Source organism: Dermacentor silvarum, chromosome 8 (assembly GCF_013339745.2).
Source record: "Dermacentor silvarum isolate Dsil-2018 chromosome 8, BIME_Dsil_1.4, whole genome shotgun sequence".
In the NCBI taxonomy this organism is placed as follows: Eukaryota; Metazoa; Arthropoda; class Arachnida; order Ixodida; family Ixodidae; genus Dermacentor; species Dermacentor silvarum.
Window position 1 is genome coordinate 69,560,019 of NC_051161.1, and position 12,422 is coordinate 69,572,440.

At 44.9% G+C, this 12,422-nt stretch overlaps 1 protein-coding gene across 4 annotated transcripts in view; it reads right to left on the bottom strand.

The window, feature by feature from the left end:
- Positions 1-8,352: 8,352 nt before the first annotated feature.
- The window catches only part of LOC119461392 (beta-1,4-N-acetylgalactosaminyltransferase bre-4-like), a 144,599-nt gene continuing 140,529 nt past the window's right edge, over positions 8,353-12,422 (bottom strand). For all 4 annotated transcript variants that reach the window (XM_037722689.2, XM_049672611.1, XM_037722690.2 and 1 more), the window contains one exon: positions 8,353-10,190. In XM_037722689.2, the coding sequence (XP_037578617.1) occupies positions 10,061-10,190 (130 nt within the window). In that variant the 3' untranslated portion in view covers positions 8,353-10,060. The remainder of the gene's footprint in view (positions 10,191-12,422) is intronic.

Here is a 12,422-nt window from a genome sequence, read left to right on the forward strand (position 1 = left end):
TGTGAGCGAGCAACTTCATGCGACTTTGGGTCTCAGGCAGAAGATTTCATCCGGGACCAATTGGTGGCGAAAACAAACCAGGGGCCGTATTCTGAAACATTCCATTTGAGCAAAATTTCTTATTTCGCTTTCAGGCGTGCGCTAATTGGCTGGTTGAGCAAAACCGGAAAAGCAGACGCGCCACCTAGTAGTTCCGGTGTACGTCACTTTGACGTCACGGTGTCAGTGGGTGCTCCCGACATGTATTGAATAAATGTACACGCCTGTGTCATACTGTGGCCGATACATTTGAAAACAACACATTCGAGCCGCTCTGCACTCGCACGGTGTGCCCTCTCGTGTGTTTTCAGAAGCGTTCGAGTGTGCGTGTTGGTAGTGCATGCTGACGTCACGGGTAAGCAGCCGGTTGACTTACTGAACGTGACTTTCGCCTAGGCGATATATCGCCTAAGTGGAACGTTTCAGAATAGGACCCCAGCGTTCGCTACAAGAGCTATTGTTACTGGAGAGTTCCACATTGACCTTGGACAGTGCCGTAACCATAGGCAGAAGCTTTGATGCAACGGCGCAATACTGCAGTGAGCTATCATCACCAGCCGACATCTGCAGCGTTGACAGAACTCATACTCAAGCCACAGGGGCCTTCCAGCCACCACTTGCACCCCAGTCGTCCTTCCGCTGTGGTTCCCATTGTCACATTGAAGGTTCCACCGCCTGCAGGGCAAGAAATATGGGCAGAAAGTGTGGAAAAATGGGCCACTTTGAACGAGTGTGCCGTAGTGAGCAAGCAAACAGAACCCTTGCTATCCGAGAAGTTGCGTCTGAAGATGTACTGGAGACCTTGACTGTATTGCACTTGGGCCACAAGAGCAGAACAGGCTTGTACATTGACGTACAGGTACATGGCATTACAATAACCGTGCTAGTGGACACCGGCTGTACAGTGTCTATACTGTCTTCTGCCAGCTACGAGAAGCTCCGGTCTTCTGTTTCTCTGCAATCCTCGAAAGCAGCACTATTCGACTTCTCGCTTCGCCGCATACCCGTCCAGGGTTGCTTCGTTGCTCCAGTCGCGTCCAATAACCATCGGGCTTTACTGCTATTCTACGTAGTTCCAGAAGGGACCGACATCCTGGGCCTAGATGCTGCCATGGTGACTTTTCAACTGCTAATTGATGGTGGGTCACTACATTGCCTTCACACTTGTCAAGGGCCTGATGGACTCCCGGCTAATGTTGCCGCCAAGTTTTCACACTTATTTGATGGCAAGCTTGGGTGTGCTAAAAACTTCATGCATAAAGTAAGAATTCGTGAGGATGTTAGTTAGTAAGCTGTGCCGGTTACCATTCTCGGTGAGGGACAAGGTTTCTGAAGAATTGAATGGACTTGAGAAAGGAGGGCATCATCGAGAAAATTGACAATTCTCCATAGGTTTCCCCATTAGTGGTTGTGCAGAAAAAAAAACTGGTCGATAAGACTCTGCGTTGATTTACGTGAGCCAAATAAGTCAATTGTTGTTGACAAGTTCCCGCTCCCACACACCGAGGAACTATTGAATAAGCTGCACGATGCGAAGTTCTTCTCCAAACTGTATTTAGCCGCCGCATACCATCAAGTTGCCCTTGCCCCAGAAAGCAGGAATTTGACATCCTTTATAACAGACCAAGGTCTCTACAGGTTCAAGCGAGTATGTTTTGGTCTTGCATCTGCTCCATCAGTATTCCAAAAAATGATGGCTGAAATTCTGCAAGACTGCAAGAAAACACTTTGCTATATCGACAATATTATCGTGTTCAGAAGCACGCTCGAAGAACATGACGCAAGTCTGCAGCAAGTTTTGCAGTGCAGTGATAAGAGTGGGCTGAAGCTAAATGACAAATGCATTTTCAGGACGACTGAACTGCCATTGTTGGGACATGTAGTGACCAATAAAGGGTACGCCCACTGCAAAACAATGTGGCTGCCATACAGAATGCGCCTGCGCCAGCTGGTAGAGACGCACTTCGGTCACTTTTGGGCATGGCTGGTTACTATGCAAAATTTATTCCACATTACGCCAAAATTGTCGATCCGCTCCGAGAACTGCTACGGAAGGATACGCTGTTCATCTGGGACATAAGAAGGCGAGCTTCTTTTGAGGAAATGAAACGACTATTGACAAGCAAATGCTTGCAGTTGTTTGACCCGGCTCTAGAAACAATTGTGAACACTGATGCATCCACTGTCGGCTTAGGAGCAGTACTTTCAGCAGTGTCAAGGCAAGGAATTGGTCACCATCGCTTTTGCTTCCAGATGGCTATGAGACCAAGAAAAGAAGTACTCAGTAGGCGAATTAGAAGCCCTAGCATGCATGTGGGCTTTTGAGCATTGGAGGGTGTACTTGTGGGGGCGTCCGTTCATTCTGCGCACGGACCACCGTGCATTGGCGACACTTTTGAGTACTAAAGGAGTTGGTCGACAACCGTTCAGGATCGCTAGGTGGCATGCAAGGCTGCTAGCCAACAACTACCAGATTGAATTCAAGAAGGGCTGAGAGAATGTGACAGCAGATGCTTCTTTTCAGAATGCCGCAGCAAGGACAGGTTCAAGAAACAGAACGTTAAGTGGCGAAAGAAACAGTATGTCTCATTTCGCCATGTGTGACCCATCAAAAATTCATAACCGAGACTGTGCAGGATCTTGTGCTATAGATGATCGTCGGCTGGATGATGTCAGCATGGCCACCAAGTAAATCCCCGCCTTCCATAGATGTTCCTTTCCACCGCGTCCGAGACAAATTGTCCGCCGTGGACAGTCTACTTCTTTGGGGTGACCAGTTCGTGGTTCCGTCATCCCTACAGTACCATCTCATGAAGGCGGGGCATGAGTCACATCCAGGACTCTGTAGGACAAAGCAGAGGCATTGCTATCAATACTGGTGGCCAGGACTGACTAGGCAGTGGAAAAAATGGTTCTTGCGTTGTCTGCCAGTCCGTGGACAAGACTGCAAAACCAGTTGTTCCACCCTTACAACCAGTGGAATTTGCAGTGGCACCATGGAAAAAATTGGGCATAGATGCTGTGGGTTCATTTGTGAATGCATTGCCAGAATGTCATTTTGCAATTGCCCCTGTAAACTACCACAGCAAATGGCCCTAAGTCTGCTTTGCTCACGTCATGACTGTGAGAATAACATCTTTCCTGTGGAGGGTGTTCAGCTGTAAAGGCTACCCCGACGAGCTGGTCAGCGACCACGGGCCGCAGTTCACTGCCAACGAGTTGGAGCAGTTTTTGCAAAACAGAGGGATCAAGCACACCTTTTCTGCGGTATATCATCCACAAGCCAATGGACAATTGGAAAGATTCAGTAGAGTGCTAAAAGAATATATCCGAGTATGTTTGCAAGAGCAGCGACCCTTGAAAGAAGCCATTACGGAATACTATGGTGTGTACCGTTGCACACCACATGCTACGACTGGTCAAAAACCCGCGTTACTTCTACATGGCTGGCACCCGCGAACAAAGCTCAACTTGGTGGGGATTCCCCAAACTAGCAAGTTTTCCCAGGAACCTAGCATGGAACTTAAATCTTTGCGCCAAAGGGTAGCCGAGCATCAACAGAAAAGAAAGAGGTATACGGATAGACAACGTGCCGCCAAGAGCGTGCCATTGATACCTGGGCAACGTGTATGTGTTCAGCCGCCAGGTCATGTACCTAAGGGCACCTGCAGCTATTCACGCCCATTCACTGTCATCAAACATAGGCATCAAGACATGTACGAACTGAACGATGGCCGCACCTGGAACCAAGAGAGGTCGGTGACTTATACAGTGACACTGGAGTTGGCTTCCACTTTTAACGACATAGCAACATGTCCTGACTCAGCAGTTTGCCCCTCATCTGAGCAGCAGCAGAGAAGTCCTGATGTGCAGGAACAACGTGGTGTGCAGGGAGCTTCGGCACAAGTTCCAGGTGATCCAGATGTCCAGCCAGAGCGATGCCAGATCGAAGGTCCCAGTCTACGCAAAAGTTCGCCTGAGGCGCAAGCAATTCCTGGGCAGCCCGAACCTGTTCCAGGAGTCCGGCCAGTGTGACCCACTCTATTCGGTCCGAGTTCGCCTTCGACCGTGAGACGCTCATCCAAGCGGAGAAGACAACCAGCATGGTTATCAGTGTATGAGAGATGCGAAGCTTAGCGATTGCTTTTTTGAGAGGGCAAGATGTTAAGTTTAATGTTTTGTTTCTGGATGCGCCACAAGTAATCATCTCACCTGTATATATACTTCAGTGCTATGAAATAAAGGGATTCATTTGTTGCCTTCGGTCGAAGCAGGTCCTTCGGCTCGAACACACACGTAAGTGCATGCGCGAATATAACACAGTCGAACACCTGTACAGTGAAATGACCTGTATAACAAGAATTGATCATATCCCGGCCAATTTTGTTATCGCTTATGTGTATTGTGAACGCCTCTACAACGAAAACCATTACAACGAATTTACCTGTACAACAAAGGAATTTAGGTAGTCCCGACGGCTGATTTGTTCCTTTACAACGAATGCCATGTAGCGATGTCACCAAGGTGCCCCCTGCATTAGTGCTAATGGAAGTGCCAGCACGCATGTGACGAGCATGCTGATATCAGAAGTAGTCCTGCTGCATTACTTCAGGAATCGCTCAACTTAAACGCTACTGCTACTTGTAAATCATCTATGGGTATGACGAATGATGAATACGTCACAATTCACAATGACATTGTAATTCTAACTGATGACCAACGAGATCTTCAAAGCCATCTAAGGAGGAAAGGAAGGAAATGTCAACGAAGTCAAGAACGACGACGGTTCTGTAAACGAACCAAGAATTTCGACGGCAAGGCATGCGATAGCGGCTGGCATTCCACGATCTGCAGCTTTAATTTGCGCAGCTCCTGCGTTTCGCAGCGGGGTATGTTGCGAACCTCAGTGCAATGATGTTGGCTGGAGTCGTGCATTTTGTCAGAAAAACTGCGCAAAGAAAAATTACCCATGTATTTCACTAAGTCTCTTTTGAATTCATGTTAAATAAAGGTTTTCTTGAACGTGCTTAACCTGCCCTATTGGGAGCAGTACAGTGTGCGACTTTTACAATGAAGTGACCTGTATAATGAAGAATTTTGGAGGTCCCTAGCACTTTGTTATAAAGGCATTTGACTGTAGCTCATATTTTGTGTGATACTGCACTCATGTTTTAGATCCAACGAGAAATGTCTTTAGAAGTTCGGAAAATGCAATAGGTGGCTTGGAGTGAAGCCCGCTTCCAATGTTGTGGCTGGTGTTGCTCCCTACTGCTGAAAAAGTTTCAGCAAAATATATTTCTTTTCGTTGAATACGCTTACTTTTGGTGTATTTTGCACCATTTAGATTAAAAATTGGCTGAGGTTTAACTCTTGTAAATCTAGTTATCACAAGGAAAGGTTTGTTTGGCTTGGTTTTGCAAATACTATATACTCAGTGTTTCATTAGTGCACGCTTTGATGTTATGGCAGTATGTTGGAATGCAATTCATCCTCGTGTTCATGAAAACAGCAGAAATTATCTGCACGTGACGATGACTACTGCGAGCCTCACAAACATGACACATGCCCAAAATAAAGAATGCACAAAGAAATACACCATCTGCAAAAAAATGCTCAAAGCATCGATGCTATCACTGCCAACAACATTGCAAGGACTGCACAATTCCTTTTACCGACTAGCTGACACTATTCACAGTGGCCGTGCTAGATACATCAAGAATGCAAACAGAGGGAAATAATTTCATTCTATTGCCCAAACCTCATAGGTGCACTGCATCAATTCACTCTGGACATCAGTTGTATAAGTTATGGCTTTCGAGGTGTTAAATCGCCAGCTGGGATCTTCAGAACTAAACAAGCAAAGTGAAAGCCAACTCGTGAACAGATGGGGGTTTACCATGCATGCCCAAGCATACTGAATTTCACTTACATTATTCTTTAACTATGTCTTCCTACCCCAAGACCACTAACCACTGGATTTTTGGCGATTCCCCCGCAGTGGGCGAGCGCTCCTATCCGAGGCACTAGCCAGCAAGCACATAAATGGTCTCCTCTACGAAAGAATTCTGTGTCATACTTTTCAGACACATGTCGCATTTCCACTTTGTTCTATTTTTCTAAGCCCACAATTGCGGCTAAGTTATTCAGCGTCGCACCACGTTTATCATTGTTATGAACAAATTTACGAGGTAGGCAACTTTGTATGCGCAGGAAAAGAGAATTCAGTTAAGAGCATGGAAATTCAGCACGTCGCACCATTGAGAATTTTTATGTGAAGCCCCATGGCTGTGAGGAGCCTCTTCATCACCTTACAGACAAGCGTAATCTTAATGCGAGGAAACTTGCATTGGATGGCATTTCTTTCTGGCCTCGACTTCGTCATGGCCCCCATAAGGGATCTCATGGCGAGGTCTTCTAGTTAATGACCACATGCAAGGTGTTTGCTGGTGGTAGCTTGACCAGTGGAGCAAGAGATGCAACACATGCTCGAAGGTTTGGGAAATACCCTTCCTTTCTTCGCTGCATAGGCAATTGCACTGCTGCTTCGTTACCATGTCTTCTGCGGAAGTAAAACCAGTTTGCACTTTACTGATCACTGGTTAGTGTGCCTTGGGGTATTTCTTTGGGTGGTGGATTTGTGGTTGGTGTGCATGTGCTTTTTTAAAAGTGACTGTTGCTTTTGTTTTATCCTCTGTGGGATGTGGTTGACAGCAGAATGAGAGATCACCATGCTTTGCAAGCAGCAGAAAGAAGCCTTGTTTGATAGGTAGCAAACAATCATTTCCCACACAAGCAGCGCAACCTGGCATCCTCTATCCTAAGTGGTCTTATCGATCTTTGATAAATGTTTGCTAATTGTAGTAGATGTAAGCATGAAATGGCTACCATATGGCGCCTTTGGCTACCTGTGGTGCCACCGCCTTCAACTGCTTTTCTTCTTCCAACAGTGCAGCGCACTCAGCGCCTGTCGCTACATTTAGATGTGTAAGCAGTTCTATGGTTACCCAACGAGAAAACTGTCCGAGTGTCCATCCGTCCTCCGCGTAAAGCGATCGCTTTCCAGCTTGGCCAGCTGTGGAAGTTTGCCAGCTGTGGAAGACGACGACGAACGCGCGAGCAGTGGCACGAGCACGTCTCTGACCATGTGACGTGTGCAATCAGGCACACATTAGGCACACGTTTACTAAGCCAGAACTGTGGAGCAGCTGTGGCTTTGGATTGGAACGTCATAGGCTCACCTGGCGTCACCACCTGCAGTAGTTTGCTTGCCTCATCAGTTCATGTCGCGCCGCCTTCCGCAGCAGTTCGTGTCGCCGCAGCGCTGTTGCATTTACCGTAATGGCGCCAAGACGACCACAGCCGCTGAGCAGTGCTAGGATTACGAGCAGTGCGGAGTGTGAGCACTCAACACCACGTCACTACTACAAAATGCTTACGCATCATTCAGATAACACCCTCGGGAAATTTTACGTAATTTTATCTTCTTTTCGCGTCGAAGTTGTCGGCTGCGAATGTGCGGCCAGCTCAAGGACCGCTGGCCGCACATTTGCAGCCGACCACTTCGACGCAAAAAGAATAAAAACTTACGGGTACAGAGCACAGTGCTGAAAAGATTACAATCAAGTGTATGGTGCCCTCTATCTGCCTTTTGAACGTTGCTTTAGGAAATGATAGGTAAAACTTCAGCGTACTAGAAGTTGCAGCTTGAGTGATCTTGTGAGCAAAAATTAGGAATAGGAAGCAATATTTTTTGCAACTTGTTTGGGAAGTAACTAGCGTATGCAATGCGGTCCTGTACATAGGGGTTGGGGCCAGAGACGTTGGGCATTTTCTGAACTTCCGACTGGTTGCCCGGATGATCTTGTTTTGTTCTCGCAATGATGCGCGGATGTTCTCGTTTCAGTGCCCGGATAATGGCTCTGGCTTTTGGCTCAAGGTCACTTGAAGGTCGCCGACAACGGGAGCTAAAAGTGCTTAAAACCTTGCGACTATTAGAAACAATCGACACTCATTCGTCATCTCATACTCTATGGTTCAATATCTAAAAAGTCTGCCCCAGTATTTCGAGAGAAACTTTGCTTCCTACTTTCCTGGTGGGAGCACTTTAAGGCCATTTGCCTTCTTGTAAACAAAAAGGTGTGTGCAGCTGCGGGTAACTGTACTGCAACAAGGATGGCTTGCACGAAATTTGTTGCAATAAAGCACATCCACAGGCAGAAAGAATGTATAGTTGCTCCTCTCAAAACTGAATTGCAGCAAGATGGTAAGGGCTTCGTTTCTTCTCAAAAATGTGGCAGTCAGTCAGGCAAGAAGTTAAACAGGCTTTATTATAATGCAAATAATTTTGTTCTCATTTGAAACAACGCAATAAATATGCAGCAGCAATTCAAAACACTTGCCTGTCATATTCTGGAAGTGTAAAAGTATCGGAAACAATTGGGAGGGGAATGCCTGCCGAGGCATCCACTTAGAACAAAAACACGACAGACAAAGAAGCACTAAAACACCTCCGCTTCGTATTTTTGCAACTAGCAACGTAGAAAATGTTTAAAAGGACAGTGTCGCTCAGAACATCACAGACACTGAACGAGATTAAGTGGGACTCGACACAATGAGGGGATGTGCACATGAACTGTTGTCTGAACACTCAGAAACTGCAACAACGCAAACTTTGCACAGCGGTTCTCGGTAACTTGGCAGACATTACAGAACAACCAAAACAGGTTTTCAACAAGCGGGTATAACATGTCAGTTACGTATAAGAAATCCGTTCCATTGCGTTTCATTAAAGTAGCTTGGATTCATGGGGCATCTGTAAAAGGCAATGAACAAAAAATATAATCTGCGCGGTGCACTGTGTAACTCTTGCATATCCTTAAATAAAAAAAAAAAACAAGAAACAAACAATGTCTTCAAAAACAATACTGGCACTAGCACTTGGATCACGGATGCATGCACCTCTCGCTGTTGAGGGCAGCATGGAACAAAAATCACATTGTGAGCATCCTTCCATTTCCTTCGGTACTCTGACAACCTGTGCGTGATGCTAGCACCGTCTGTTGAATGCTAAACAGATGATGCTTGAATACAAGCACCTTAAGCACTCATGGTAGATACTGTGCTGCATTAAAGAAAAAGTGAATGGCAGGGGGAACTACCTAACATGACCATCTTGCATAAAAGGATTTCCACATAAAATTGTAAATAATACACTACAATTCAGAATCAAGAGGTGCACGTAAAAGAAAAAAAAAAAGAAAACATGGGGTAAAGGTCCCTTTCTTCACTAGCACTTGGCATGGGTACACACCACAGGACCATGTATATAAAGCAGAGGCGGTGTGACAACTGGTGCCCGTCGAGCACGGTGACGGCGTACGAAAGGAAGCAAGCACACAAGGCTTTGAAGAAGCTGGATTGGCAGGCCCATCACGAGTTCTGGTGTATGACAACCATATTAAAATACACGCGCTTGTCTAAGAAACACTAAAACGAAACATATATGACTCAATGCACTCTTCGCAACGAAAAAAAAAAAAAAAATCTGAACGCTGCGAAGGGGTTTCCTTGCAGAATGACACCGTTCACAGAAACAAAGAATGTTACGTGGATGGAGATTGTAGTGTGGATTGTGAAAAAACAGTCCTATGTGTGTTTGCATATCAGCCACCAAAGTCTTGCACGCAGCAATTGCATGCATCTTGCGACACTGAACAAGGCGGGGGAGAAAAAAAAGCACAGGCTGCACTGTTGATGCACGTCCCATCTTTCGTGTTCAATCAACGTGTGGCACAGAATGTCTTGCTTGCACCCAGTTGACGTCCTTGCTACTGCATTTTTGGACGTCGGTCAGGGAACTGGCGGTGGCATTCCCTTTTAGGTGACATAAAGGGTTGCGAATGTGGCGGACTTGCGCAATGTACAACTTGAAAGGCGGCAGCAATCTCCACGGAGGAAACGTGGAAGAATGTGCGTGGTGCAGTTTCTTGAACAAAAGAAGGGCTATTGAACAATGGCGAGGTCATTTGCCTTTCAGGTCTGCAAGAATCCACGTGTACAGTTTCTTAAACACAATGTCCACACGTTCGTAATTTACACTGTTGATGCCATCCTTTCTGTAGCGTAGCTTCCCTTTGTACAGAAGCTTGTACCTGAAAAATAAATTAAACAAGGGCATTGATGTCAAATCAGTTGCTGCTACAGATAATATTTAGCCATGGGGCAATCATGTTTCTGTACTGTTAATTAGCATTAACAGTACAGAAAACTGTTGATACACTTTTGAGACCATTGATACACTTCTTCAGTGAAACGAAGTTGCATAATGAATATCATGAAATCCAATGAACACAACGAAAGTAGATGCACATACTGATGTTAACAAATCCAAAGTCAAACTTGTGAGAGAAGCATGAAACTGAAGAATGCCAATATGCAAGGACTTGCTTGCATTTGCTGACTAATGCTTCCATATACTAAACATGCATATCCTTACCTCTTGCTTTCATCCAAGCTTAATACTCAGAAATCCGCAGTAGAAAAAAGTCCTTAACCCTTTCAGTGTCGGGTTTATTTTCGGGGATGACGCACCTCCAGTGATTGGGTTTTTGTTTTTCTCCGATAATATAAAACGAACGGTTTGTTTTTGGTAATGCAGAAGGGCAAAAATAACTTTGATAATGGCAAATACACTCTTGGTATGGTCCTCACATTCCTCTCCGACGTCAGTTACACGGTGAAGCAGAAATGTGAAAATATACCGGTACGTCAGCGACACCGAAGTGCTAAAGATTGTAACAGACTGTGTAGAGTGTTCAGTCAAGTTCATTTTGAAGAAAGTTATTTTCCTCCAATGGGTCTGCCTGTGTTGCTTTTGAAAGTGCTTCAACCTTTTGCGGCTACGCTTACATATTTTGAACTGCAAGAACACAAACGTTTGCTTCGCTATAAGCTATGCCACATTCCACCTTGCACTTTTCATTCTGTTGTAAGCTTTGGCCAACCAGGTGTGGGACTTAGTTCTTTGTATGCAATAATTTATTATATCAGCGGTACAAAAAATACCATACAAACCAGAATACAAGTCTAGCATTAAAAAAGAAACAGAAAAAGAAAGTGGAAAAGTGCCCCTTCGTCTTATATAGCGGTCTTTGACAAAATTCAGTTACCTGGCAACTATGGGGCAAGGAAAAAAAAAACTATAGAAAGTGTTGCCATTTTTCTCTTTGTTGTTGTTGTTGCCATTGTGAATGCATGAACTTTGGAAACAATATGCAAACGTGCATTACTGCTCTCACTCGGGGTGCAAAACTAACAGGTCTTGGCTGGACATTAATGCTCAATTCGAAAACAAAGTGATAAAATATGCAGAAGTGAATGGGAGCATGGTATCACTACACCATCTGGTTTCTGCAAACAGAAAGTGAAACGGTACAACTACAATGGGTGCAAGTGTTGACCTTCACTGAAAACTTCGTTCTGCGACCACTATGCTGTTCATACTAAGCGATTCCATGAGAGATCGAACATGCATGTCTGCTTGATATTTTTATTGTCTCTTTTTGTAAATGTTATAAAAGCATATTCAAACTGCACAGAAACAAAAATTTTATTCCCAAAAACCATTCCCACCCTGCCCCAAAAAAATATTTGAAGGTGGCAGTGCGGGCAACCTGCTACTGTTTACTGCAGTACTTTCTCTTCGTGGGCAAATTCGATGCAAAGTAAAGAATTGTCAAAAATCTTTTGAGTTCGTTTTTGTACGCTTAAACGTAAATAAGTGCCATGCTTTTTTTATGCTGTCCACAAAAGAAAAAAAAAAAAACATTATGAACATGGCCCATACAAGAAAAGTTATGTAACTTTGATGCGCCTTTGCATGCTTTCTATTTCACACAGAAACTTGAATGTCAAATACAAAACGTTGCCTTTACAACATTCCTGCATAAGATTGTGTTCCTAAAAAAATACAAGACAAGAAAAAGATCACTGGGATACTCATAGGGAGACATAGGGCTCCATAGAAAATTCATGGGGAAGCTTATATAGTCGGGGGCGGACCAACTTGAAATTTGGAGGTGGGCCAACTGATATATGGGAAAACATTGTTTAACTGCGCAAACAAATGGCCACAGAGAGCATGGGAAAAGGACAGGCGCAGAACTGTTTTCACTCGAAAACGGTGAAGCGGGCAATTTCCACTCACTGTATCATATGTAAGCCTTAAGAAATTCATGCACACACAAAATACAGGAAGGCTTTGACAAGCAGATTGTAAGGTTAGAAGAAGCTGGTTTCCCGCAATCAGTCATTTCAGCAATAGCGGAGGCAGTGCTTAAGAAGATAAAAACGAAAAACACTATTAGTGAAGATGCAAGGGAGCG